The sequence below is a fragment of the Euwallacea fornicatus genome, chromosome 37 (genome assembly GCF_040115645.1).
Source record: "Euwallacea fornicatus isolate EFF26 chromosome 37, ASM4011564v1, whole genome shotgun sequence".
NCBI lineage: Eukaryota > Metazoa > Arthropoda > Insecta > Coleoptera > Curculionidae > Euwallacea > Euwallacea fornicatus.
The window spans coordinates 1,296,495-1,321,402 of record NC_089577.1 but is presented as its reverse complement, the minus strand read 5'-3'; the positions used below and the strand labels follow the sequence as shown (position 1 = coordinate 1,321,402).

At 42.9% G+C, this 24,908-nt stretch overlaps 1 protein-coding gene across 4 annotated transcripts in view; it reads right to left on the bottom strand.

The window, feature by feature from the left end:
- Positions 1 to 24,908, bottom strand: part of LOC136349431 (protein bric-a-brac 1-like) — a 143,854-nt gene that overhangs the window by 102,741 nt on the left and 16,205 nt on the right. For 3 of the 4 annotated variants that reach the window (XM_066300968.1, XM_066300970.1, XM_066300969.1), the window contains exon 5: positions 17,331 to 18,128. In XM_066300968.1, the coding sequence (XP_066157065.1) occupies positions 17,331 to 18,128 (798 nt within the window). Of the gene's footprint in view, positions 1 to 17,330; positions 18,129 to 19,708; positions 19,825 to 24,908 lie in introns of those variants that run through there. The other variant, XM_066300971.1, reaches the window with a different exon arrangement.

Sequence of the window (24,908 nt, the reverse complement as noted above, 5' to 3'; positions counted from 1 at the left end):
AAATATGAGAGTTGCACTAGTTACTGATGAAAACATTCTCCGCTGAGTAGTTCGTTATTAGTACTGTAAGTTTTGGGGAGCAATTTCATCCATTTTCAAGTAGGGGAGGTCTAAGCTTGGCGCAATAGTTTTAACACATCACCAGTCGATATCGGAATTTCCTCTGCCGGCCATATCGACCACGCATAAATAACTAATTGATTAGCAGCAGGTATTGGCTTGATCTAATAACGTCGCTACAGCTAATCAGCTAAACAAATAGATAGCGGCCGGCCATAATTCACGGGGGTAGCAAACTATTCCGCGCCCCGGATGATCAATAGGGTCGTTCGGTGGTGCACTGTGATAATCTCGGATGTGACTGCTGCGAGGGGAATGGGACGGGGAGAGGGTTCCTCTCCTCCTCGCAAACTTCGACTTAATTGCGCCCCCAAATACGCGTTTCGGTTGCCGTGACAAACGACAATAAAGACGCTTTTTTTGCGGTTTCCTCCTGCACCGCCGCAACATCTGCATGTAAACCATGTGTGGACGGCGCCTTTCAGGCTCGCTTGGCAACGCTGGCCCGAGCTGACTTAGAGTTGTTGTGCGTACAACCCTGCCGCCAAAAAAAAAAAGAAAAAAAAAAAAAAGAAAAAAAAGTCTCCCTGATCGTCCAACAAAACCAGATCCGGCTTTGAATTTTTAAAATGGCCATTTATATTAATTCGGTTTTTACGATGGTTTTTTATATTTTTTTCGTCGGTTTTGTGCGCTGACAATTTTCAGCCGGGGAAAAAATAAAATATTTCATTCATATTTCATCGATTAATATCGCGCAGCCCCACGCGCGAAAAAAGAAGCAAAAAAGGACCGCTCGGCCCGGAAAAAAATCGCCCCCATCCAATATTAAAATGATGCATTCGTCGAAACGAATTACGAGGACCGGGCCGGCACGAACAGGCTTATTTTGGTCTTTTTGCAATTAGCCCAAAAGTGTATATAGAAATGATTTTGATAATAAATCCTTCAGCATTAAGGCCTCTCTCGCGGGGATCGCAACAACCCTCAATCTGCGCGGAAATCAATTGACAAACTGTCGGTCATTGCAGGGCGCATAAAAAACAAAAAACTTAAAATTCCCAGGGATGAGAGATTCGACGGACGCGCACAAACACCGCCATTTTTTTGCGACTATTTATTTTTATTGTTAGTTGAATTAGTTGATTGCACGTTCGTTTGTTTTTAATGCGATTACCGTTATTTTAATGCGTGAAAATGGCCGACGTTCTCTGCATGCAGAGCAAACAACTTTTCTCTTCTTTTTGTCTCGTTCTCCATACTTCCTATGAATCAATCCCTCGTGATGTCGCAATTAATACGCGAAAATTTAATGAAGCTATAAGGACACCCAAACAAACCAAAAGGTGCTAAATTGAATGGTACACCAGGATTCGTAAACGGTGGTGTCGCGTCTCATTAAGTTTATTAAACATTGAAAAACGCGCGAGCTGCCGATTCTGCAAAAAAAGATTTAAAAAAAAAAATAAAAAAAAAAAAAAAAAAAAAAATGATTGAATTTTTATCACTTCTCCCGATGATCTTATTTCCGGCCTTTAGTTCAGTTCCAGAAATTTCAACCCTAACCTGAATTCGTTTTTGGCACTTTTCGGAAGCACGAAGTGTCGATTTATTTCTCAATATTTCACAAGCAAAACGAAATTTAGCGACACCGTTTCGTACCATCACCCTGTAGAACATGAGAGGTTCTCCGAGCAACGATAATTCCCTATTCTTAACCGAAAGCAGCGATCTTAATAATTTTTTTTGCAACTCAGAACTTTTTGTCTGCTCACAGATACACGCAACATGACATGATCGTGGCAGAAAGATGTAAATAAAACAAGTTTTACATATGCATGAACCATTGGCATCAGTTCACTAGAGCCAGTGTTTTGGCGTGTGTGGACTCGTAAATTTTTATGTGTCACCAATCGGACACCAATAATTCGTAGCAACAAACAGCAGTTGAACTTTTTGGCGCGAGCAATTACATTGATGGCAATAAACCAAGGATGAGTAAGTTTTGCTTAAGGCAAAGCAGGGATTACATTGGCGCCGGTGTGACTGAAATTACTGGCGCCAAAAAAGCTGTTTGCCTTTGACAGTCACTGCCGTCAGTTTACTAACAAACGTAGGCTCACGTCTCTGCGCGCACGAGCACCGGCACTAGTTACCTGGCGTATATGATTCATACACGTGCAAACCCCCTTCAGGAGCAGTGAAACTTTTCGGCGCCGGTAATAGTATTGGCACTAGAGCCAATAACCTACCAATGCGGAAATCTATGCTTAATTCTCGATACGAAATCCAACTTTAAGAACGTAAGTTGAGCCATCAAGTCGTACGAACGCAATGGCGGCAACTCTCAGCTTATATGTTCCTTCACACCATGCGGCTCTAATTGTACATGTTATTTTTCTAACTAAATATTATATTTTTAATTCAAAAGCACCATTCAATGGGACAAAACACACTATCATTTAACGTCTGTTTATTTTTTTTAATGTTACATACGTTTCCGGTAGCGCAAAATGGCCGATTTTTTAAAATTGGAACGTGGGTCAAGCGACACCTCAAATTACGGATCTTTCAAAAATGTATTCAGCGGTGTATTGCAATTCAAAATCTATTGATTAGTTTTCGGCTAAAATAGACATAAACTTGGTAAAAAATACAATACAAATTCTGTAAAATAGTACGTGAACAATGGAAAAATTCCTTTGCTGATAGAAAATTGTTTTTTTTTTTCGATTTTGTGCTCACAAACAGAGTTTGGTTATTTTTATTTCTCTTCTTATTCCTTTTTCTAACCAAAGACTGTTTGTAAGCACAAAATCCGGAACACACCAGTTTCTCATCGAAAATCAAATTTTTCGATTATTTGCGCGCAATTTCACTGAGTTTGTATTGAATTTTTTTCATTACATTTATACCTCTACCTCAAACACGAATCGACAGATTTTGAATCGCAACACGCCAACGAATGTAGTTTTGAAAGCCCCTAAATTTGACGCGTCACTTGACCGACGCTTCAATTTTGACAAATCGGCCATTTTGCGCTACCAGTGACGTAAGCAAGATTTAAACAATTAAACAAGCGTCAGAAGATAGTATTTTCTATCCTATTGAATGCCGCTTTAGGATTAGGAAAAAAAAAATATATGTTACAAAGTTAGCGGCAAGATAGGTGGGAGGGAGGCCCACGCGGTTTGGTAGCGAAATTCAAAATGGCTCGTAGGAAACCCTTTAAACAACAAAAAAATGATGTTTGCACTGGGACTTTGCGAAACGGGAGCTGCTGTGGCTGCGGTCTTGCCATTATGTCTCGGTATTGGCCTCAATCTGGATCGGTCTGAGACCGAGGTCGCCACCGGTTTCGTGCGCCTTCCCGAAATTGCTCGTTAAGGCCTATCACCGGGTCACAAAACATCGAGAGAAAAAAGGAAAATCATTCCGACTTAAATTTGTGGAATCCAGGGAAACTGCTCGCTCAAAAAATGTCCATTTCAGACCGACGCTTCCAGGACTCGATTTTTAACCTCGGTGTCGGCGTAGGAGACCAAGGAAACCTGGCGAGTCTCGCAGTGGAAATAGTAAATTTTCATTTCTACCCCTAACTAGCCGCCCGAGACCGAGACCGGTCTCGCGAGTCCCTTGTTCGGAGCGATTCTATAACAGAAAACCCGTTAGAAATCTGGCTATTCTATGAGGTACCTGCATTTAAGGTCTGAGATTTTCAAGATTCCTGCAGATTCACAGGAATAGTCCCAAGGAACCTGGAACCACTCGCGAATGTCTCGTCTAGGCGCTTCCAGAAAATCAACTTGGCGGTAGTAAAATTTTCGATATTCCAGAATTTAGGAAACTTAGAGAGAAAGTGCGCGGGAAACTTCTACTCCGGCACTGATTATTGCGCATGCGGAGTCGCAAACTTAGGGCCCAAATGACGTGTACTTCACACCGATTCGGAATGCCCTTTCTGCGATCGGTTGTCCAGCTCATGTATCGTTCGTTTGACGGTGCTCTGCGACCAACGAAACTTGCCCCGCCGCAGTGAACCATGGGGGACGCGGTGCGTTGCAGGAACCCGCTCCGAAACTGTGAGACCTAAGGGAACCCGCAACGCGGTGGCTCTTTTTCCCGGCCCGGAGCATCGGAACGGGGTTCAATAAGCCTAAAACAACGTCCAATTAGACCGGCGACTTTGCCCAAGTTATTTGCATCAATTTGCCCAAATTAGTATAAATTCAATTACATTTATATAGCCGTGGAAACAAATTTTTTCACAATAGTTTGCGACACGTCTAATTTGTACTTATTAGCGTTCTCCGATGTTGTGTCACTCAAGCAATTTGTTTGGATAATAACACGGTAGGAAATGACACGTTTAAGGCCGCCCTTCAGTCCTCGCTGAAGGGCACGCACAAAGGGGCCATTGTTAAATAAGAATATCAATAGTGATAAAGTGAAATCGCATGCACATGTGACGTCATTATTGGCCCGATACGTAAGTATGTAATTTTATTGTTATTAACATTAAAAGACATTACATTTTATTATGTCCTTTTTCCTTTATGGATCGCGGCCGTTATCGTTAAAAGCGAATAGATGCGTTTTTGTTATTCCTGCTCGGCTAATATATTATTACGAAAATGGCAGTGTTTGTGCTTTGCACAGTATCGCGGATTTATGTTATTACTTTTATTATTATTGTTATTATTGTCATGCGAACGGATCTAGTTTTTGCACAAGAACTGCGCCTCGCGGCCCGAAAGCAGATTACGTCCTGATTGTTATCCCATACATTATGGGGCCCATACCTTAGAATTGTGGCGAATTTAACGTAAACGGCTTACGAATGGCCACCTGATTTCAGACACCGCGTCTAATCCCAGGATGAATGCGTGCGTTTGACTACATTCCCGGTGGTTGTCCAAACACTCTTTTTTTTCTCTCTCTCTTTTCCTTCCAGGTAGGTGCTCATCCACCGTAATGTCTCCTTACTCCACGTAAGTCGAAATAATACAAATTACAACCGTGGCATAAATAATACATACCATTATCGGCGTAATAAATAATTGCCGCTCCGCCATCATAAAAACGTACACAACAAAAACAATAAAACGTCGTATTAATTCAGCCCAGATATGTACATGGCCGGTAAATAATGTATATAATCTAAAATACATTAAAGTTTTCTGTACTTTTCGATTTATAATTAGGCCACGGATAAATAATTCCTTTTTAATTCCTCTCCGTTTTGTTGCCTGTGTAATTAACGTCGGACGGCGTTTGTTTTATAATATGTCCTAGAAGGGTTAATTAGCCGATAGAATTATTAATTTCGTCTTTTGTTTTTGTGACGTCACGTTACAATTATTAAGCTATTGTTTTCGAATATCGATCCGCGCCTTTCGTTTTCGAGATATCGACGTCTTCGCATTTGACTTGGCGCGACGTCGCTAGTTGCGGCCGCCCGCGTGACGGAGCGCCTCAGCTGACGCAAGAGAGAAGAAGTGTCACCACAAAGCTCCATGTTCTCTCTCCCCCCGAAAGTCCCGTGCGGTTCTCGTGGTACCCTCGAACACCCTCAAAACTCGACTCAAGACTTTGAAGGTGGACGCACATCGCGACTAGTCGCGATTTAGTGTCGCCGACAGCTGCGCCAGCCACGTTTTCGAATTCGCGCTGCGTTCGAGATTCCATTATTGACGCTTCCAAAAAAACCTTTTGGTCCCTCTGAGGACCGGTCCTTCGGCGGCTCGCCGAGTTACGTGTGAAGTAACTCACAGCGAAACGGCCAGGGCGGCCCCGTTTACTGCAGAGGCGTTTCACGTGGATATCTTTCCTTCCACGCTCGGTTTGAGTCGGCTTCGAGGGCACTTCAACTGCTAGTTAGTCGTTAACTGATAGTCGTCGCTACCTGACTGGACGTTGAGAGATCGACTCGAAGGAGTCTCAATTCAACCTCAGAACTTCCGAGATGTCTGGGACGCATCTTCGACGTTCCGGTAATTGAAGGAGTTGGTTCAACTCCTTCAGAGCTCTGTGAACTGTTTCCGAATTTTTGGATGTTTGCGAAAATTCCGCCTTACCGCTCCCGAAGGTTTAAAAATGCGATGCACATTCCTTATATTAAATAGATGTGCGAGAGTTTCCCGGACGTTTAGATTCTTCATACCAGGGAGCAGCACGCTCTCCGGAGCTAACGTCGAAATGACGTTGGTTGTTAACTTTATACGTTGTGCGAGAGTACTAGGATGGGGCAGTTTGACGTCATTCGTCGGAGAACATTTCTACTTCCCAGGATTATTTTCAAAGTGTCATTCGAGCAATTCCGTGTTCGAATGACGTCAAAATGACGCAGTTTGAAGTATCCTTATTATATTATCGTTCGACTACGAAAATTTATTTATTCGCGAATTGATCAAAATTCCTTTTGACTAGTTTCGTGTGATTAACAGGTAAGATTGCGCAAAAGGATGTACGACATTAAAAAAGTATATAATCTTAAAACTGCGCTAATAAGAGTAATTGACAATTTCCGTGAAAATTGTTTCTAACAAAACATAACTATCGATTCCTCTTAATAACGTTAATTTGTCAGGAGGGCAAGGACGTACCTACGTAATAATTTTATTATATACGGACTCAAAATTAAATGTCGTGTCCCATATAGGTAATGTGCGCACAAACATGCTGTATTTAGTCTATATACAATCTAAGTTTAATTGCCTCTTTGCATGATTACGTTTTATTGTGGTGGTCGATAAAAAGCTTTCTGGCTCGCATCTCCAACGTGACATAATGTAAAACGAAAGTACCTCCACGTCAAATAAATCTAAATTCCTTCGGCGCACGTAATAACACTTTACGGTACAAATTCCATTTTGGAGGGATGAGTTATTTTCGAACGCACCAGAGAAAAACTAATTTGATATGAATAAGTTATAACTTCGGAATAAATATACCTCCCGGAGGCGACAAGGGGGAGCATTAACTAATATAATATTCTATTATTTTTTTTATTCCGGGTCGTAAAAGTATATTTTTTAGCACGCAGTGGCGTAAGCATAAATATCTCATACAACGGACAAAAACCGCCTTGTAATATGCTCATTTAGGAGACTTCCATATAGTAAATGTGTATTATTACACTGTAATCAAGAGCAAATGGTCTGTCGGGGCATAAAAGTTACTATATTTAATGATAACGACCGTGAACCCGATTTTCTTGCGCCGGGATATTAAAATAATAAAAATAATTACGGCCTGGCGTCTGCTCACTATAGTCCAGTGGCGTAACCACCCTACCTCCGAATTTTAAATGGCGACATTTGTTTTGCATCTCATTGTTACCTTCGGCTTGAAGTCGATGGGTGCTAGATCGGGCAATCTTGCCGGCCACCCGTTGAAAAAATTGAAATGGGGTCGTGTACAGCGACGTAGTTAACTCCCCGTTCATGGGGTCCGATCGATATAATTACAAAAAGCATAACATCTGTTATGCACAGCAGCGGCTTTAGACATATAAAAATAATGAAAGGTCGTTCCCTTATTTTTATACCGAGGCGGCGGTGAGTCAGCGACCTTAACAAATTATATTTCTGACTCGCTTATACCATATTGGTTTATAAATAAGTTAATATTCGAGTTTTAAAAATTCCTCGCAGGGGTGTAGCTTGCGCAATTTCTAGGACCATTGTTCTAGTCACATTCTTGCTTTATCTCAAAATTGCCATTATAAAGATACATGCTCGAAAATTATGAATAACATGTTATTCATCGCACTGAACAATGGGACTGCTGCATTTTTACGACAATAGCAAAAGCTTTCTTACTATTATCGATGGTAGTTACTAATTCCCTATTAGAAGAATGAGATGGAGCGATGCTACGTGACTGTTCTAAATATTTCACAAGTAATAAATTGCCGTCTGGCTTATATGTATGTACACAAGGCACATATTTACGACCTCTCAAAAGGAAAATATCCAATTAATATATTAATAATAAATACGGAGTAATAAATAAATTATACGCCCGTTTTTATTGTAAACGCATAAATTGGTCAATCTACATATAAATAATTCAGCTCCATGCGGGCCATACCAGACCCAAAGGGTCTCTCTCCTTGACGTTTTAATACTTAGTGATTGCCCCACAGCGTCGTCCCAAAAACACCTTTTTTCAGACATAAAAATACCGAAGATATTTTTGTGGCGCGTGTATTAATGGGAATGGCAAAAAGTAGAAATTTACATCCTCCCGATAAAGCCCGGTAATAAATTTCTTTCATTTATAAGGACAAAATAAAAACATACAAAGACGAAAGGTCTTTGACTTGCTAATAATTCTTAAGGTTTCGAGATTTGAATACGCCCCAGCTGCAAAGCCGCCCCTGCACTTCAAACATTCCTCCGAGGAGAATTTATGTATTTGCTTATTATTCGAGAGCTGCAACGCAAATGCACCGATACGGTATGAATCACATCCACAGGCGAAATAAATAAAATACATTTTATAATTCAATATTAACGGGAACCATAAATTCGGTGCAGCCATGACGACACCGCATCCAGACGAAATAAATTTCCATTTGGAGGGAGAAATGAAAAACTCTGTCCCAGGCGTTCCTGGAAGGTTGGTTCAGGTTAGAAAAAAGCTTTCTCGAGCAATTTAAATTAAAGCTCGAAGCTCCGTGCGTAACAATATGACGAACCACACGACAAACGAGGCTCAAGTTTGGACGTGGCCACAAACGCGTTTGCAAATTGGTTCACACGTCGTCCCTGCTCGGGAAAGGTTTGCGGTTTTCCCATCACTTGTAGGTTTTTCCCCGAACATCAAAGGCATTGCGCGCTAAACCGTTTGCAAATACACCATACAACGTTCCGCTTGTCGTTCAGGCGTTTCGGTTGTTTGCGATTCTACTTGCCGATCGGTTCGTTCTGCTGCTCGTTGTTCGGCGAAACGTCCAGGAGTGTACGAAACTAGGACAGGAATTTTTTATTTAATCACGTAACCAAAGTTAAAAACTATGGACAACCTTCGACAAATTAAACCTTCAAACTGGCGTTATACGTGACTCGTCATTATCACCATCATCATCCTATCACTTAAGGCTACATACTGACTGTCGCATGTCAGGGAATGATAAATGTTGAATATATCGCACCTCGGAAAGGACAGAAAGAAAATTTAGAGACTTTCCCTATTCGAGAGAGACTTTATATACGCGACATTTTTTAAAGCCCCAAACATGACCTTGCCAAGCCTCAATTTTTCCTCGATCTATCGCTTAAATCCACCCCGTTACAATGCACCCCCGTGGCAGTTCACCCCTTACGGTCGATTGCCGGAATTGGCCCGACTTCTTTACCGCTCTTTAAAATAAATCCGAAAGAGGTCGGAAAAGTGCTTTAAACGGGCCTCGAATTTGCTCCTCCGCTCTTGGAAACCGCGCGCTGATGCTGATGCACTTAAACTTATCGATTCATTCCTTTGACCTTAGAAACTTTTTTCCCTCCAGGGCCGTACTCCGTGTCACCCCCTCATTACAAGTGTCGATTGGCCGCCTCGCACGCCGGATCTAAGTTCACCTGACCCAATTTGAAAGACGTCGGGGTAATAAAACTGACCTGGGTCTCGCTTCTCATCCGAGTCTGACCCTGGCGAACGATTTAAAAAGGGAATTCGAGACGCCATCGTTTCTACACGATGTCGGACACATCTCGGGAAATGGGGGAAAGCGTCGGGAAAACGTGACGCGACAGCTCCGAAGGGTTTCCCTTTCATCAAGGCTCGTTCAACCACGTTTGGGTTACGGAAGGTAACTAAGTTTGAATCAGAAAAGAGAGGGAAAAAAGTGTGTCGTCGTCGTCGTCATCATCATAACTCCCATGGTGTGAGGGGTTTTATCCGAATATATCAGGAGGGGAAAAATGAGGCAGAAACAGAAAAAGCGATAAAAAAGCGATCGCGAACGGTATTGGACGAGGCCGGACCGTTCAATAACGGCACACACATACACACACATATACACATACACACATACACACACACACACACACACACACACACACACATATAGCAGCGTTCTTTTTTCTTTTTTTTTTGCAAAAACAAAACTTGGACGCATAATTTGTTTTACTTTTTTATGTTTATTTTATTCGGAAAGGCTTTTGTTTGATGAAAACTCCGCGCTCTCTCTCTCTCCCTCTCTCTGGTAAAAATTGGGCTTTATTATCAGGAAAAACGTTTTCCTATCGAGCTTAATTATACAAATTCAAAATTGTAGCATTTCCCTTCTTAAATGCACATGACAATGTTTATACAATCGGGCAATAATTGAACGAAATTCAGGGCAAATGTTTTAAAGCTCAATATTTGGGGTTAACTTTCACGCGCCAAATTAACCCTCATTTATATTTAAGCGCTCGTTACACACCGGGCGACGATGATGGAAAACGCGCCCTCGTAGAAAAGCGGTTCGATTTTCCTTTTTGTAACGTTATAAATTCCTCGAAACGACCATCGGGCATAATAAATAATAAACATAAAAACCTGCGAAATAATGATTGAAATTCCTGGCCCGGCCTCTACGGGCATAATATCGAACTATAAAAGTAAATGAATGATGGGCGCCATAAAAAATATACTAAAGCGCCGTCATTAAATATAATTTAAACTTATTATTGAGAAATCGATGGTAACGTTAATGTTTTACTCGTTAATATAGGTCGTAAAACTAAGGGAAATTATAACGGGAATGAGAAGCAATTAAAAACAAAAAAAAACACTGCGGTGTCGAAAAAATCAAATTGGTTAGTTCGGGTTAATCGAGATCCGAATTGCTAGAGATCGGAGATGCGCCCGAGGGTGCGCGAAAGGGAACCCCCCGGCAACCTCGGAAATCCAAGCGAAACTCTTTTTTTGCGAAATCTTCGAACGGAAGCTGTAGGAATTCCTTCAATTCAGAAAACCCTGCGATGGCGAAATAATCTGAATCCTTAAAATCGGAGAAATTAAGCGCAAACTCGTTAATTTCCAGAAATCCAGTTACTCTGAAGAATTTTCGTGGAAATCTAAGTATCCTGGAAGCTCCTGACGAAATTTTCCAAATTCGTGAAAATCGTTGCGAGTCTCTAATGCCCACGATCGAGCTGCAGGAAATCGCCCGTAAATAACAAACTCTCGATTTTAGAGAAAAACTAGTAAATTTCGTTTGTTGCTAAATTTAAGCCGAATCCCTGCGCGCCCCCCACCAATGAGAAACCTCGATACGTTAATTTGCGGGCGGCTACTAGAGTATGACGTCTCTCTTAATAAACCGGTCATCGAGAGACTTGACCGACGCGACACACCAGCGAAAAGAACATTTAAACAAAGGCACCGGCCATACTCGAAGGAAATCACATCTCACGAATCAAAATATTTTAACTGCAATGAATCAGGCCATCTAATAGATAAATGTTCAAAACCACGAAAGGCGTGATCCAATTACGGGCGATTAGGACAGGCGAAAAGTTCGCAGACATCTGACAACAGTGGTGGTTATAGAGCAACTTGTGAAATAAATGATGAAATAAACGATAAAATAAACTTGTGAAATCGACCCATTGCCTACACACCATACGGATGGTCGCACGACGATCGTTGGAAGTGCGAACTCTCGTCAAAGATCTGGAAAAGATTGGCCTCATTAGAGAATCGCAATCTCCTCACTCCAGGCCAACTCTTTTAATGGAGGAAACAGTGGAGAATGCACGTTGATTAACGCTCTTTAAATGCCAAAACTGTCAAAGACAGATATCCATCACCGAAACTTGATAAACATTTCAATAGATCGTAACTCCCGATGGGCATTATAAATATCTTAGAATGCCATTTGGAGTTGACAATAACTGCAGTTTTCCAAGAGGCGATAAATCATGTTTTGGGACCTAATAGAAAAAGCTTGAAGCATTGAGCTTGCGTATTACGCGAGCTTAAGGCACGGGTATTGAGAAACGTTCTCAGTGTATTCGGAACATCAAAGCTCGCTGACGACATAACAAAGTGCCATTTTTCCCAGCCCAGTGTGGATTAATGGGGGTGCGAAATTAGCGAAGATGGCGTACAACCAGCAAGGAGAAAAGGTGAAGCTGTAGAGACACTTTCCGACCCCGCTAGGCCAATCGCCAATTTCCAACTATACGAAGTTAAGGCCATGTGTCATGTGCCATCTGTCACGTCAACCGTCAATCTACATATTAAGCCGCCTTCATGTTCAGCATGTTAGGTTAGAGCGCGTTGTGACCTTGCCGCTGTTACGCAGCCATTTTTTCCTTTGATCTCCAAGCTATACGCTGCATCCGTGGTCTCAATAGCTAATGAGCCCAGTCTCCGAGAAGTTAATTAAGGTGTTAATTAACGAGGCCAGTCTATAATTTTCGAGGGTCAAGAAACCTACTGAATGGTTCTGGTGTGTCCATTTGACGCGAACGCAGCAGCAAAACGGCAGATAAGGAGGGCGACATGCTGCAGTGAAAAGCAAGAAGTTAATGTCAAAGTGGAACGACGAGACTTGTGCTCAGTGGAAATTTCACCGGAAATGTGTCCTCAAAATCGAGGAGGTTACCGACGAATCAGTTCCTTAACCTGGATCCGATAGCCAGGAGCCCAAGGGATTTAGCGAGATGAAGGGGGGAAACTAGACATCTCTGGAGTACTAGCGAAGCCATCGGTTGAAGTATCGAAAAGCGCCGACGTGGTCCTCACAAAAATCTTTGTTTGACGAGCACACGTCTTCCAGGTCTTTGCGACATGACTCTACCCCGAAACTGCCTCCTTTTCCATTTTAATTTGAGCAACGTAACAAGAACTGGCCATTAACGCAATATCTTCGTAGCCTTCTGGTTCAACATCGTGAGTATCACGAAGTGATAAATGAACAATCACGAAAATGGTGAGAAACGTGTGTGGAAAGCAAAAACAGAACTGAAACTTTGAATAGACCGTTCTTGTCTTGACAAGTAAGTGTTCCTTAGATGAGTCTAAGCAGACTCTTTCGACCCTTGCGAGGAGATTAATTGATTCTAAAATACCTGGAAATTCTGGACTAGTCCAGGAAGTCCTAAACTTTGATAATTTTGTGGGAAATTCTCCAATTTGTATCCGTCTCAAAAGTTCAAAGAAAATACTTTTAAGCCCGGATGATTTAACTCTTTGGGAATTGGCTAAAAATCTAAATATTTCCAGGATTCTGGAGACCTACTGGGCGAATCGCAAAATATGGGACATGCTCGTGGCACTCCTGAACGTTCCGGGGATCCCAACCCTAAAACATTGGGGAATCCCGAGGAACCCGGACGATAGTTCGATTCCCTGTTTCGAACACAGGCAGGGGGGCTCCTCCGTGCCCTCACTTCAAAGGCGGTTTTAGAGGCGAACTCGGCCCGATACAGCCCTGGACGGTGGGAAAAATTACACTACATCCCAAAAGGTTATAAATTGGATAATGACCGTCCCGTCGTACATAAACCCGGACAGATTTATACATCGGACGAAATAATAATATAATGGCGCGCATTCTTTCCTCGTCGGGGTTTCAGTCAGATTACGGCCCTGTCTATAAATCGCGGTTATAGATATTATTTTGTCAGAAACAGACAAATATAATCGCTCGAGTTGCGGCGTTTGCCCCAGGCAGACATCTTGGGTTTGATTAATAGATCTATATATAAGTGCCAGGTGAGATTATCAATATCAAAATGCCTTTCGAGAGAAATCACGACGAAGATTTTAATTATCGGGGAGAGGTGCAATCGCTCCAGGTGCGTACTAGGGCATTGTCCCATTTAGATTTCGCGGAATAATAAACAAAATTAATGACACATGATCGTCTGAATATTTTCGTGTCTCCCATGTGTATTTATCGTCTGGACTCTGAGCTGGCCGTATAAATTACTTTACAGCCCACAAAGCGCATTTCTTTATATATAATTATGTTTATAATATTCCTCAAAATAAATAACCGCTCCGGCTGTGTGGGACCAGCGATAAAACCCGTTTCTTATGGGTAAATACCGAGACAGGGCCGCACTCCGCGTGTGCACCGCACAAGTGCACGGCCCCCTAATCCAGTCCTGCAACACTATTATTTAGTATTTATATAAAATGCATTATAAGCCGGCTTCCAGTACTTTCAGTCATGCATTGTGAAACTGGACAATTTACGATTAAGAATTAAAATAATCTGGCATTATATTTAGGGATTTGGCCGGCTTCAGACGTGCGTATAAGCTGCATTTCAATGAGCGATGACGATGATGACGACGACGACGACGACGACGATGATGAAGAGAATTTGAGGGGATAGTGAATAAAATATTGAAAACCTAGCTACCTCTAATTCTCCTGAATTAGACTCGAAATTGCATAGCAGCTACACATTGAAAGTTGTGTAATAAAACGATGTCACGAAACACAACATGGACGGACATGTTTTTTTACCGTTTCACAATTAACAATTTCATATTTTGCCGTGATCGATGCCGCAAGACGGGGCGAGTCCTCCGGCAGTCAAGTTTGAGGTTGAGGCGGCCATAGCGCAACACAGGATGGTACCATTTATATTTTATTTATATTAATCAACGTGTGGGCGAAATTATTGCCTCAATTACAGGCCCGCGGAGCAAATCTAGATTAGCGAATTCTATCGTCCTCTCCATCTTGTTGTTATTAATAATAATTGAGAAATGTACGTATGTGGGTCTGGCCCAGCTTCCTGCTGACGTTCGTGTACGGAACGCATTAAAAAGTGTTTCGATATCTAAAACTACGGGCACGTGGAACGACAAACCGTGAAAAGCGACCGTAAATACGGGCACGTGAAATGATAAATCATGAAAACTACGGGCACGTAGAACGGTCAAAGGGTCGTGGGACGTATCCACGTCATCTAATCCATGCGTTGTTATTAATAATTATCGAGGAGAGATGGTCGTGTGTGAGACCTCGCGGGCTGTATTAAGACAAATCGGGTCCTTAGCGCTGCGTTTTCCCCGGAATTCTTCGGATTTTTATTTATTAAAAAATATGCGTTCAAATATACCTTTGCGCGATGTGTGGGCCGCAGACAAATGAGAAACGTCAACACTGTCCATAAATATAATAAACCTCGCGTTTTCTGTCTTCGTCCGTTCGTTTGCCTTTAAGAGCCCCCGGCCGAGGCCGGCCTTAAGGACCTTAAAAGCGAGAATGTCCGCACGGTCACAAGAAAAATAAAATCCTGCGGATATAGAACAACGACGAAACACAGCATCTTTTTCGGCCGGTTTATTTATAATTTTTTAAATGCAAATAGTCCCATCTGTCGTTCTCCGAAGAGGTCGCCATACCGCCCGAAGCAGGGCCGGACTCGATTGACGTAAATAGGGAAGACGAGTGAGGGCGGTTGCGGCCGCCACCGGAGAGTTCGACTTCTAATTCAGTCCGAATTCCCGTGGAGGACTTGGGATCACCCTTTCCCTCCTTGAAGGTGAATTGGCTCGGGCTTTTCCTTCATCTCCGCGATAAATTTTTTCGTCTCGTATTTGAATTTCGAATTCGTCTCTCTCCCATTTTAGACTTGAATTTCTCTCAGGTCCCCGATTTTGTAGGCGGAATTGTCGTTTGCGCCCGGGTCCGCCTTGTCTCTCTCCTCAACTGAACACTTCTGTCACACCGACCTTTCCACTTCTCATATAAATATTTTTTGCAACGAATTTTCCACCCCTTCCTAATCGAATTTACTCCTTCTCCCCTTTGCACATACGCGATTACGTTTACATTTCAATCGATTTGAATCGATTTTCTGGGTTCGCATGCTGCATTTTCACGAAATGTTGGTTCAGTACAAACGAGATTTTCTGTCAATTTGCCCTCTCACGACATGGTCCCCCCCCCACGAGAGGAACTCTCATCTTTTTCCGTCCCTTTGAAGGGATAATCTGTTCTCTCGGACATTTTAAGCGATATGTTATCCCTTTAGCGTCCTTTCTCGAACTGACCTCTTCCCGCTAAACGTCTCTTCCTCCCTCTTCGTCTGTATTTTTCGATGATTTATTTCGCCTTTTCTGTTATTTTTCCAAGATTTCCCGCTCCTCTCACAATATACGCGCGTGGCGTGAAAACCGTCAAATTATCAAGAGTGCCCCAAACCTTCTCTGGGGTTAACCAGACAAGTGTGTTCCCGAACAATAAACCCATCTCACTTCTGGTTATTATTTGTTATATAGGGTGGTGCAAAACAGCTGGCCATCGGTTTTACACAAAGGGGACGAAAAAAATCGATATAATATTTTTATTATAAACTTCGTACAACATAATGACACCGTTGTTTGAGAAGGAAAGAGGAAGGGGGTGGCGATAAGGGTTGGTGTTGAGGGGATACTGGCAAAGTTGATGAATAAAATATGAAATGTGACGACGATGGGGAATTGGTCGCAAAGTGTGGAGAGAATAAAAAAATAATTTGCATTGAACCTCTGTGAAGATAATCGTTAAAAATTGAAAAACTACGGGCACGTGGAATGAAGCATCGACAAAGGGGCGAAATTTACCGACACTCGGAACGGGTGGAAAACCCAAACCACAGGCACGTAGTTATTTTTCGGCAATTATTTCCCATCCCCAGAGGATACTCAAGCAATAATCGTCAATATCTCGTAAAGCAGTGCCTCTTACTCGACATTTACCGTCACGTATGTGGGTTGGATGTCCACGGGCAATAAAATAAACCGCAAAATGGAAGTCTGCAATTAAAAAACTGAGCTAAATGGTACTCGGGCCGGTCGTAATGAGAGCATACAACTCAGCTGAGAACCACTGCGAGAGTATAATTGCCACGGTAATACGCACGCAGAACCAACCTAATTGTACGTTATTTTTTAAATTATTATGTCACACAGGTGCGGAATGAGCTTAAGACTCATGTTTACTTGTACATATCGTTGATAAGGGAGGATTAAGATTACGATGGTTTTTTTTTATCTCAGCGTTACGTGCGTGTGTAAAGTCAGCTGGAGGCTGTGTGGAATAACATGAGAATCTCCTGCAGGACAAAGATGGAGAGTGAGATGGAAAATGGAAAGCCGGTTGTGATAAATAATAAACGAGGGCGATATCGAATTTTAAGGCAAAGGCGAGAAGCAACGATTGTCCGATTAATAATTTATTTTTTAATATCGTCGAATTCCTTATTGCCAACGTCAACTCGACGTTGTTAAGACCAGAGTGGCGTGCATAAAACTATTATGACTTACCCGTTCCTCCTCGCGGATCATTTCGGCGATGCCGGGCTTTATCTCCATGTCGTCCCCAGCAGCACCCTGAGGATGTGTCTGGGCCGGTGCTAACGTTAAGGGCAAGGGCAAAGGTTCTACGGCAGCGGGGGTGCCCGAGGGCGCCGGGGACATCTCCACCGAGGCCGGGGGTTCCGCAATTTCGGTGCTGGCACTCTCAGCGGGACTGCTGATGCCGCTCCTGTCCCCCGATCTGCGCCTCTTCTTTCGCCCGTCCCCTTCTTGAGGGTTCTGAGACTGCTGAGTCTGATCCGACCCCCGGGAATCTCGGCCCCACTCGGGGCCCGTAGGGGTGGACGGGGGCACAGGCTTCGAAGCCGGTCTCGCTATTACCTCCCCGGTACTGGCCGCAATGTCCTGCTCTCCATTAACGTCGGCCAGACCGCGGATCTTCAGGGTCTCGGCCACCTTGAGCAGGGGCCCTATCTGTTCCTGCGAGACGTTGATCTCCCCCTTGTACATGAACTCAACGGCCGCTTTCAGTTCCGGCCACTTGATGTCCCGCATGATCACGATGGGGTGCTGGCAAGGGTTCTCGAAGAATAGGGATTGGAAGTAAGGGCTGCACGCGGAGAGGACCATCTTGTGCGCCTTGACCGAGTGTCCATCACACGCTAATGTCACGTCCACGAAGGACTCGCTTTGCAACAGCTGATCGAACACGTTCGTCAAGTTCGTTTGGTAGTTGTTCCATCGCAGGCAGAACTGCTGCGGCGACCCGGTGACGTGCTGCATGTCGGTGCACGTAAGTCTGCTCACCTAGAATTGGTCCAAAAAAAACTCACTCTTAGCGCAATTAGAACGAGATCATCATCAAAGTGAAGCGTGTAAATAAGAGCACGTGAGCTTAACGGGGGGCGCTCGGGCGCTCAACGCGAACGTCAACTGACGCGTTCTCGGACCGACTGGGTAACCCGCGATGAACCGCGGGAGGGCCGGCCGCCCTGGCGCACGCCCCTGCCCCTTCCAGGCGGCCAGACCGCCCTCTCCCCACCCATCCACCCACGAGGCCGCGTGGTGGCCGTGGCGCGGCAGCCCTAATTACGCGATCGGGTTCGAGAGATGCACCTGAGCGAGAAATGAGAGGTGACAAGACTCAGAAGGTGGCCGAAGAAGTCACCCTCCGAATTAAGGCATCGACGATTTCTGAGATTCCCGCCGAGATTTCGGACGGAAGCGGCGGCGATGCCGACCGACGTCGACGACGGGGGCGAGAGCGCCAAGGCAGTGGCGGAGACGAGATTCGTCTCCCTGGTTGACACGCTGCCTCGTTTGATATCCTCTCTTCTCGCGGGTCACGTTATAATCTTCTCGTATAACCGAAGGTGTCGTTATAGATATCTTGTTCAATTTTCTAAAAGCCATTTTTAAAGCAATAACGAATTAATTGAATTAACTCCTTTAAATCGGTGCTTGATGTGCCTCTGGGTTTTGATAATTAATTTCTTCGATAAATACCAAAGAAGACTGGGCGCTTCCGGAACGTCGAAAAAAATCGGTGACATGTCTTGTCTTCAATCGAATGCAGAATAGCATATTATTGAACGAGCATATAATGAAGGCCATCATTCCCAATGGAGAAATTTGCATTACGAGCGAAGCGAATGGGGCAATTCTCCTGGGAGGTTGAGACTCAATATATGCGAGTATACTTCGTTCACTGCTAAACATGCGTACTTTCTAGAAATTAACCAAAAATCCCTTTTTCGAATTGTAATAAAATTAGTGACGCGGCTTGCCCTCAAGCACAGAAATAAAATATAAATTTCTTCTTCTAGTTTGATTTTAATTTAACCCTCTTTCCACCTATGGAAATTTGAGTCTTACACACACACACACACTGAGTCTTCCTGGGATCCAAAACTAGTCGAAATAAAAAAAATGGAAAAACTTTCGAACTAGATTGATATTTTCACATTAGAAGACCTGCGTCTCTTGAGAATTTGTCTCTTTAAATTTCTCGTAAGCAGGGCGAAGCTGGAAAAGGGCCCATCGCCCTTTGGCGTAGTTTATTTCTCCGCTAAACCTTATTTCGATACATTTTTTGACCTGAAGATTCTAAAAGTGCAAATTTCTCATAAAAATATGTGGACACGTCCGAAACTGTGACTAAATCCAACCTACGAGAACGCAGAAGTGGAAAATTCATTTTCTACCGTTTAAACAGAATTAAGGAAGCCAAAAACTAGGAAGCCGACATATTTATAAGCAAAATAGACGAATTTTCTTCGCATGCAAACCCAAAAGAGCCCAAAGCAACACCACTAAATGAATTCAAACCTCACCCAACAAAGGCCTAAGTATGAGAAAAACAAACGTTTTTATTATCACGTTCTTACTATTTTTAGGGTTCATAAAACTGGTATTGTACTGTCTGCACCACCTGGAGCAATGTTGTACTCATGTGCCCCCTAATCGACACCGCTCCCTCCTCGCCACATCTACGAGATTGCCGTACTTCAGCCCATCTCTAGCCGAGCGGAAACGTGTTAATGCGTAAACCAAACAGGCCACAGTCGTGAAAACCAGAAAAGTTTATTTAAAAATTTATTAAAATAATACGTGTGATGGTTTATAGGGCTGTAAACTTCGCATCGACGAAAAAAGGCGATCGCCAAGAACCCGCTTTTAATTTATTATAGTATAAACAACATTTTCCCCATTGGTTCTGGTTTATAAATGTACGCACACGTGTGAGTACCGGTCATGTTATAGTTATAGATTTATATTGGCCAGAGGTCGTAAAGGTACTTTATAGGATCGCGCAGGGACGGTGCAGGATACTTGGCACCATACGCCACATCTGGGAAGGAGAAGAGGGTCGGTGCGGGTCTGGGCGGAAACGTAACTCATTATCGACAAAAGATTTAAAATATAATAATGGTTTAATTCGTTGCCAATAGTTTCGCATTGAAGCACGAACCGGCCATAAGGTCAGATTTTTTCGTCTGCTGGGAATTATGGTTATCGATATAAAAATTTGACCATTAGGAAACGCGAGAGGTGTGAATCACTCCACATTCGGTGCTAAACATTTTTCTAAAAAGCCACTTTTTTTCCAAATTCAGCCCCCAACAAATGAGAAGAAACCGAGAAGAAATCAAAAATGTGTGGCGTGTTCGATATCGATTCAACTAGTCAAAGATTTGTCGTTACCGGTTAGCAGCTTTACGTGTACGGACTCGGAGCTGGCGCATTGAGTTGAGGATACGTAAAATTCGTAACTGTCAAGACTTTAGAAATATCTCACCTTATTTTGCGTAAGTTTAGCAAACTACTAACCTCGGTTAAACTCGTCTCCTCCAAGTTTAGAAACCTCCTAACTCGCCTCAAAAAAGGTTTGGAAAACTCGCTAAAACTCAAATTTTTCAAGAATTTAGAAACGTCGCGGCTTGTTTTGTTTTTTATAAATTATATAAATATAATATATATATAAATAACGAACGATTAGGCTCCGCGCAGTTCACCTCTCCCGAGGGCAGAAACCCTTATCGGAAATTTGGAAAACTCCCTAAAGCTCAAATCTCTCACGAGCTTGGAAATGTCGCGCCTTATTTTTTCAATAAATTTGCGAAATTGTTAAACAGGGCGCAACTCGTCTCTCCCGCGTTTAGAAACTTTCAACTCGCCGCCAAAAAAGTTTGAGAAACTCTGTAAAACTCGAATCCTCCATGAGTTTAAAAAAGTTGCGTCTTATTATTATTTTTTTTTTTTAATTTAACAAACAGTTAAATTCGGCGCAACTCCCGAGTTTAGAAACATTTTAACTCGCCCCAAAAAATGTTTGGGAAGTCCCGTGACACTCGGACCTTGCACGAGTTTAGATGCGTCACGCCTTAGTTTTTACGAGTTCAGTAAACCGTCAGGCTTCGCGCAACTCGCCTCTCCCGAGCTTAGAGGCCTCTCAACTCGCCTCAAAGAAGTTTGAAAAACCGTGTAAAACTCGAATTCCCGACGAGTTTAAAAACGTCTTACATCGTCCTTGTGGGTGTAAGTTCTTTATAAGTTTAGCGAACTGGTAAACTCGCCACAATCTGTCTTTCTCGAGTTCAAAAACCTCCTAACTCGCCGTAAAAAAAGGGGGTCGGAAGGTCCTAAATTGGCACCCTCAAGGTGTGAATTCGCCAAGGTCTTTTTGTGTAATGGAATGACATTCAGTTACCACCTTTCACCGTGCAGGTCCTCGAGTGATGTCACCACATGCATCGCAAAAGCAATCTAGCAAATTCAATTAGGTCAAGATTAGTTGTAGATGGCGCAGCCGGCTGGAAGCTTTACGTGTACGGATCCGGAGCTAATGCTTTATTTGCTTTCCCTATTAAGTTCCGGATCTAATATATATATCTGCATTATAGAAATGTCTGCGGATGCAAGAAGTTTAACTTCTGGATTAATCTGGCATATTGGGCGCAGTCGGTACTATTGTTTTCGCAACACTGCAGTTTTGGGCGACATCTAATATGCTCTGCTGGAAATGAAAACATATGTGTGAGTCGTTCATAATAGATGAAATATACTCTAGTCCGTTCATAGCAACTATCAAATATTAAATCCAATCTAGTAGTGGGGCCCTTAATAATTAATTTCCTCAACCCTTAAAGCAGGATCCTTGGACTGGATATTGTTTAGAGCCGTGAATTATTGAGTGGATTTATAAGATCTTAAAATGGAGAGACGGGGAAGGAGAGGCTCTGGCCACTTAGCCTCAAGCAGCTCCGGGTATTTCGCATCAAATATGTGTATTCTCGAATAGGTGCTTTATCGAAAGAAAAACTGCACGTGAAAACGTCGAAAGATCGCGTCGACGCGCACCTGGAACTTACGGCAGCAAGAAAACAGGTCTTGCTTTTTAGTGGTGCAAAATGTAAATTTCATCATCCGTTGAGGGATTTGTTTATTGTGCCAAAACTCGATAAAAATGCAAATTCATATTCGCGATGGTCATTGCAGAGATTCTAAATTAAAGTCCGGTACAAACGAGGGTTTTTTTTCACAGGCAGATGGACATTGCACAGAGAAATGTTTATAAAGTAAAATGCATCAGGGAGCGCGGCGTGCAACATCCATCCATATCCCTCGTCCGCTCTCTGAAAAGGAATAAAAAAAACTATGTATGTTATTAAAAATCAATATTGGTAAATTTACTTGCACATATACATGTATGAATGTTAGCCCGATTGAAAAATGCCGATGGTCCAGTACAGTTCGGTTTCTGCGTCGTCTTTTTTGTGCGGACGTGTGTGTGTGTGCTGGGGCTCGTTTTTTCGTCTCTTTGTTCCCCGTTTTGAGCCGATACCGTTATAAAAAACAGAAAACATTTCCCATTTTTAATTACAATATGTACGGGCCGACATTCTAAATGGAAATCGAGAACTAAAAATTCATTTTTATTTTTCAAATAAGTTTGTTTGGTGATTTATAGCCGTGGCGCGCAATGGAAAGCGCGGGATATATACGACTTTTGTGTCGAATGCAAAAAATGTTATTTTGATTCGTTTTCGAAAAAAAAAGCAGTCGCGTATACATTTCGCGAGAGCGCTTTTTCTTCCTCGCATTTTTTTTCCATCAGCGAAAACTGGCCGATTCATTTCGGGCCACGCCTCTTCCTCCACCTAGTCGTTTTTCATATCGAAAACTGTCCCGTAGTTGTGTGCCACCGTTATCGGTTAATTTTTCGTTCTCTCCCTCCTCCATACCTCCACTTCTATTCATCAGATCTTCAAATTCTCAATGCACCAATTCAGCGCCTGCAAGCAATTTCTTCAGTTGCCCTTTTTTCATTGTGCGCCCCGGAGACGTCTACTTTGCGCCGTTCTCCAAAGTAATTTAAAAAACTGAGTTATTGGAGTTTTCCAGGGTAACCAGCATAAAAAATGCATCGGACTAATCGTCCCGATAATCGGCTCATCAATCAGCCTGTGCAAACCGAGGTCTAATGTCCCTCTCAATTTCTGAAACTCGGATCGCTTCGATGCCGAACTTCGCTCTTCTCGAAAAGCGTCTGAAATTTAACGTATGAAAACGCACACGTTGTCAGTTTTGTAGCTGGTAAGTTCCCTTCAGCAATTTCTGCAACAACCGAATATCCCGAAAGTATCAGCGGAACCGCTCGACGACCTGCAGTTCGAAATTTCAAGATGTCTCCTTAAGAAACGATTCGAAGAATTGGCAAAATGCACTAACACCCGTGTCTCTTAGAATCCCCCTCTAGTTATCTCTTTAGAACGTGGCAGTCCACCTACTGCGAATTTACAACACCGAAAGTGTGCTAAGGATAGTACACTGGGCAGAAGGGGTATCCCGCTAGGACGTGGTATGCCCCTGCTAGTTTCTAAGACACAGAGCCATTTTGACATAGATTTTCGCAAAAGGCCCCGAAACGGACATGCCCAGAGGCGCATTTCCAACCGTCCAGGAATTCAGTTGCGTAATCCATGGTCGATTAAGTCAGCGCACATGAGCGACAAACAACACTTGCAAGTGCTCACTCAATTCATGCAATATTTCATGACAACGTAAGTTAGCCGATTTGCACCAGTAATACAAATCTTGCGTCGACGTGTCGGTTCCTACGTTTTCTTTCCCATTATCACCTCATGATCTCCGCACACGTGCTTCGATTAAACAAACTATCGATTTCTCGTGTGATTCAAATAAAATAAGAAAAATCACCGACGGGGTTCCCCACCATTTCCGAAGCCAAAGCGCAAACAATCGTCGGAAAATTATAAAAGGAAAAGCTGATGGGAGGAAAAAAGCGAGCGAAATAACTTTTCTTAATTAAATTAAAACCGAGATATTTCAGTCTGCCGGACTTGCTCGGCAAAAAGAGAAAGCCGAATTCATTAAAGAAAAACGCTTTCCCAGTCGCAGTTATATATTATAATCGTTAATAACAAAATTTTAATTTATCGATTGGCCGGGGCCTTCTTTATGGCCCAAGTTTACCAAAAGTTTTGCATCAGCCACTTTACGCCTAATGTCCGCTACAGGATTGTATTTTGAAGTTTTGAAGTGCGTAAATCGGCCCCGTCAAGGAGCGATGCCCGGGAATTACCTGAGCACACTTGGAAGCTAAACGCGAGAGATGGCGCTGCGGCTCGCGATCGTCTTGGGCTCCGAACCGGCCGATTGCGAACGTATGCGAGGGGAATGCGGTCCTGTGCCTATTGGCAATGGCACGAAAAACTTCGCTAATGGAAAAATACATTGAGGCAGACCGGACATAAAGCAGGGACCGATTTTAAGTGGTGCAGATTTATAACTTTCAACTCGGCTAATTTGTTTCCCTTCGGGGGTTTCAGTCTTACGTACCCTGGACAGGGCTGCAAAACGCATATATCCAGGACAGAGACATCAAAGATTCATAGCAAGGATCTACTTTACACCCGGGGCGTTGAATAGTTAATGGAAGAATCAAAGTTTAGAACAAGACAACACAAGCAATCCTTCGTAAAGAACGACGGGATCATAAATATTTCCTTGTGCATTGTAAATAACCCTAAACGTGGCAGACTACAAACTTATGAATTATTTCGC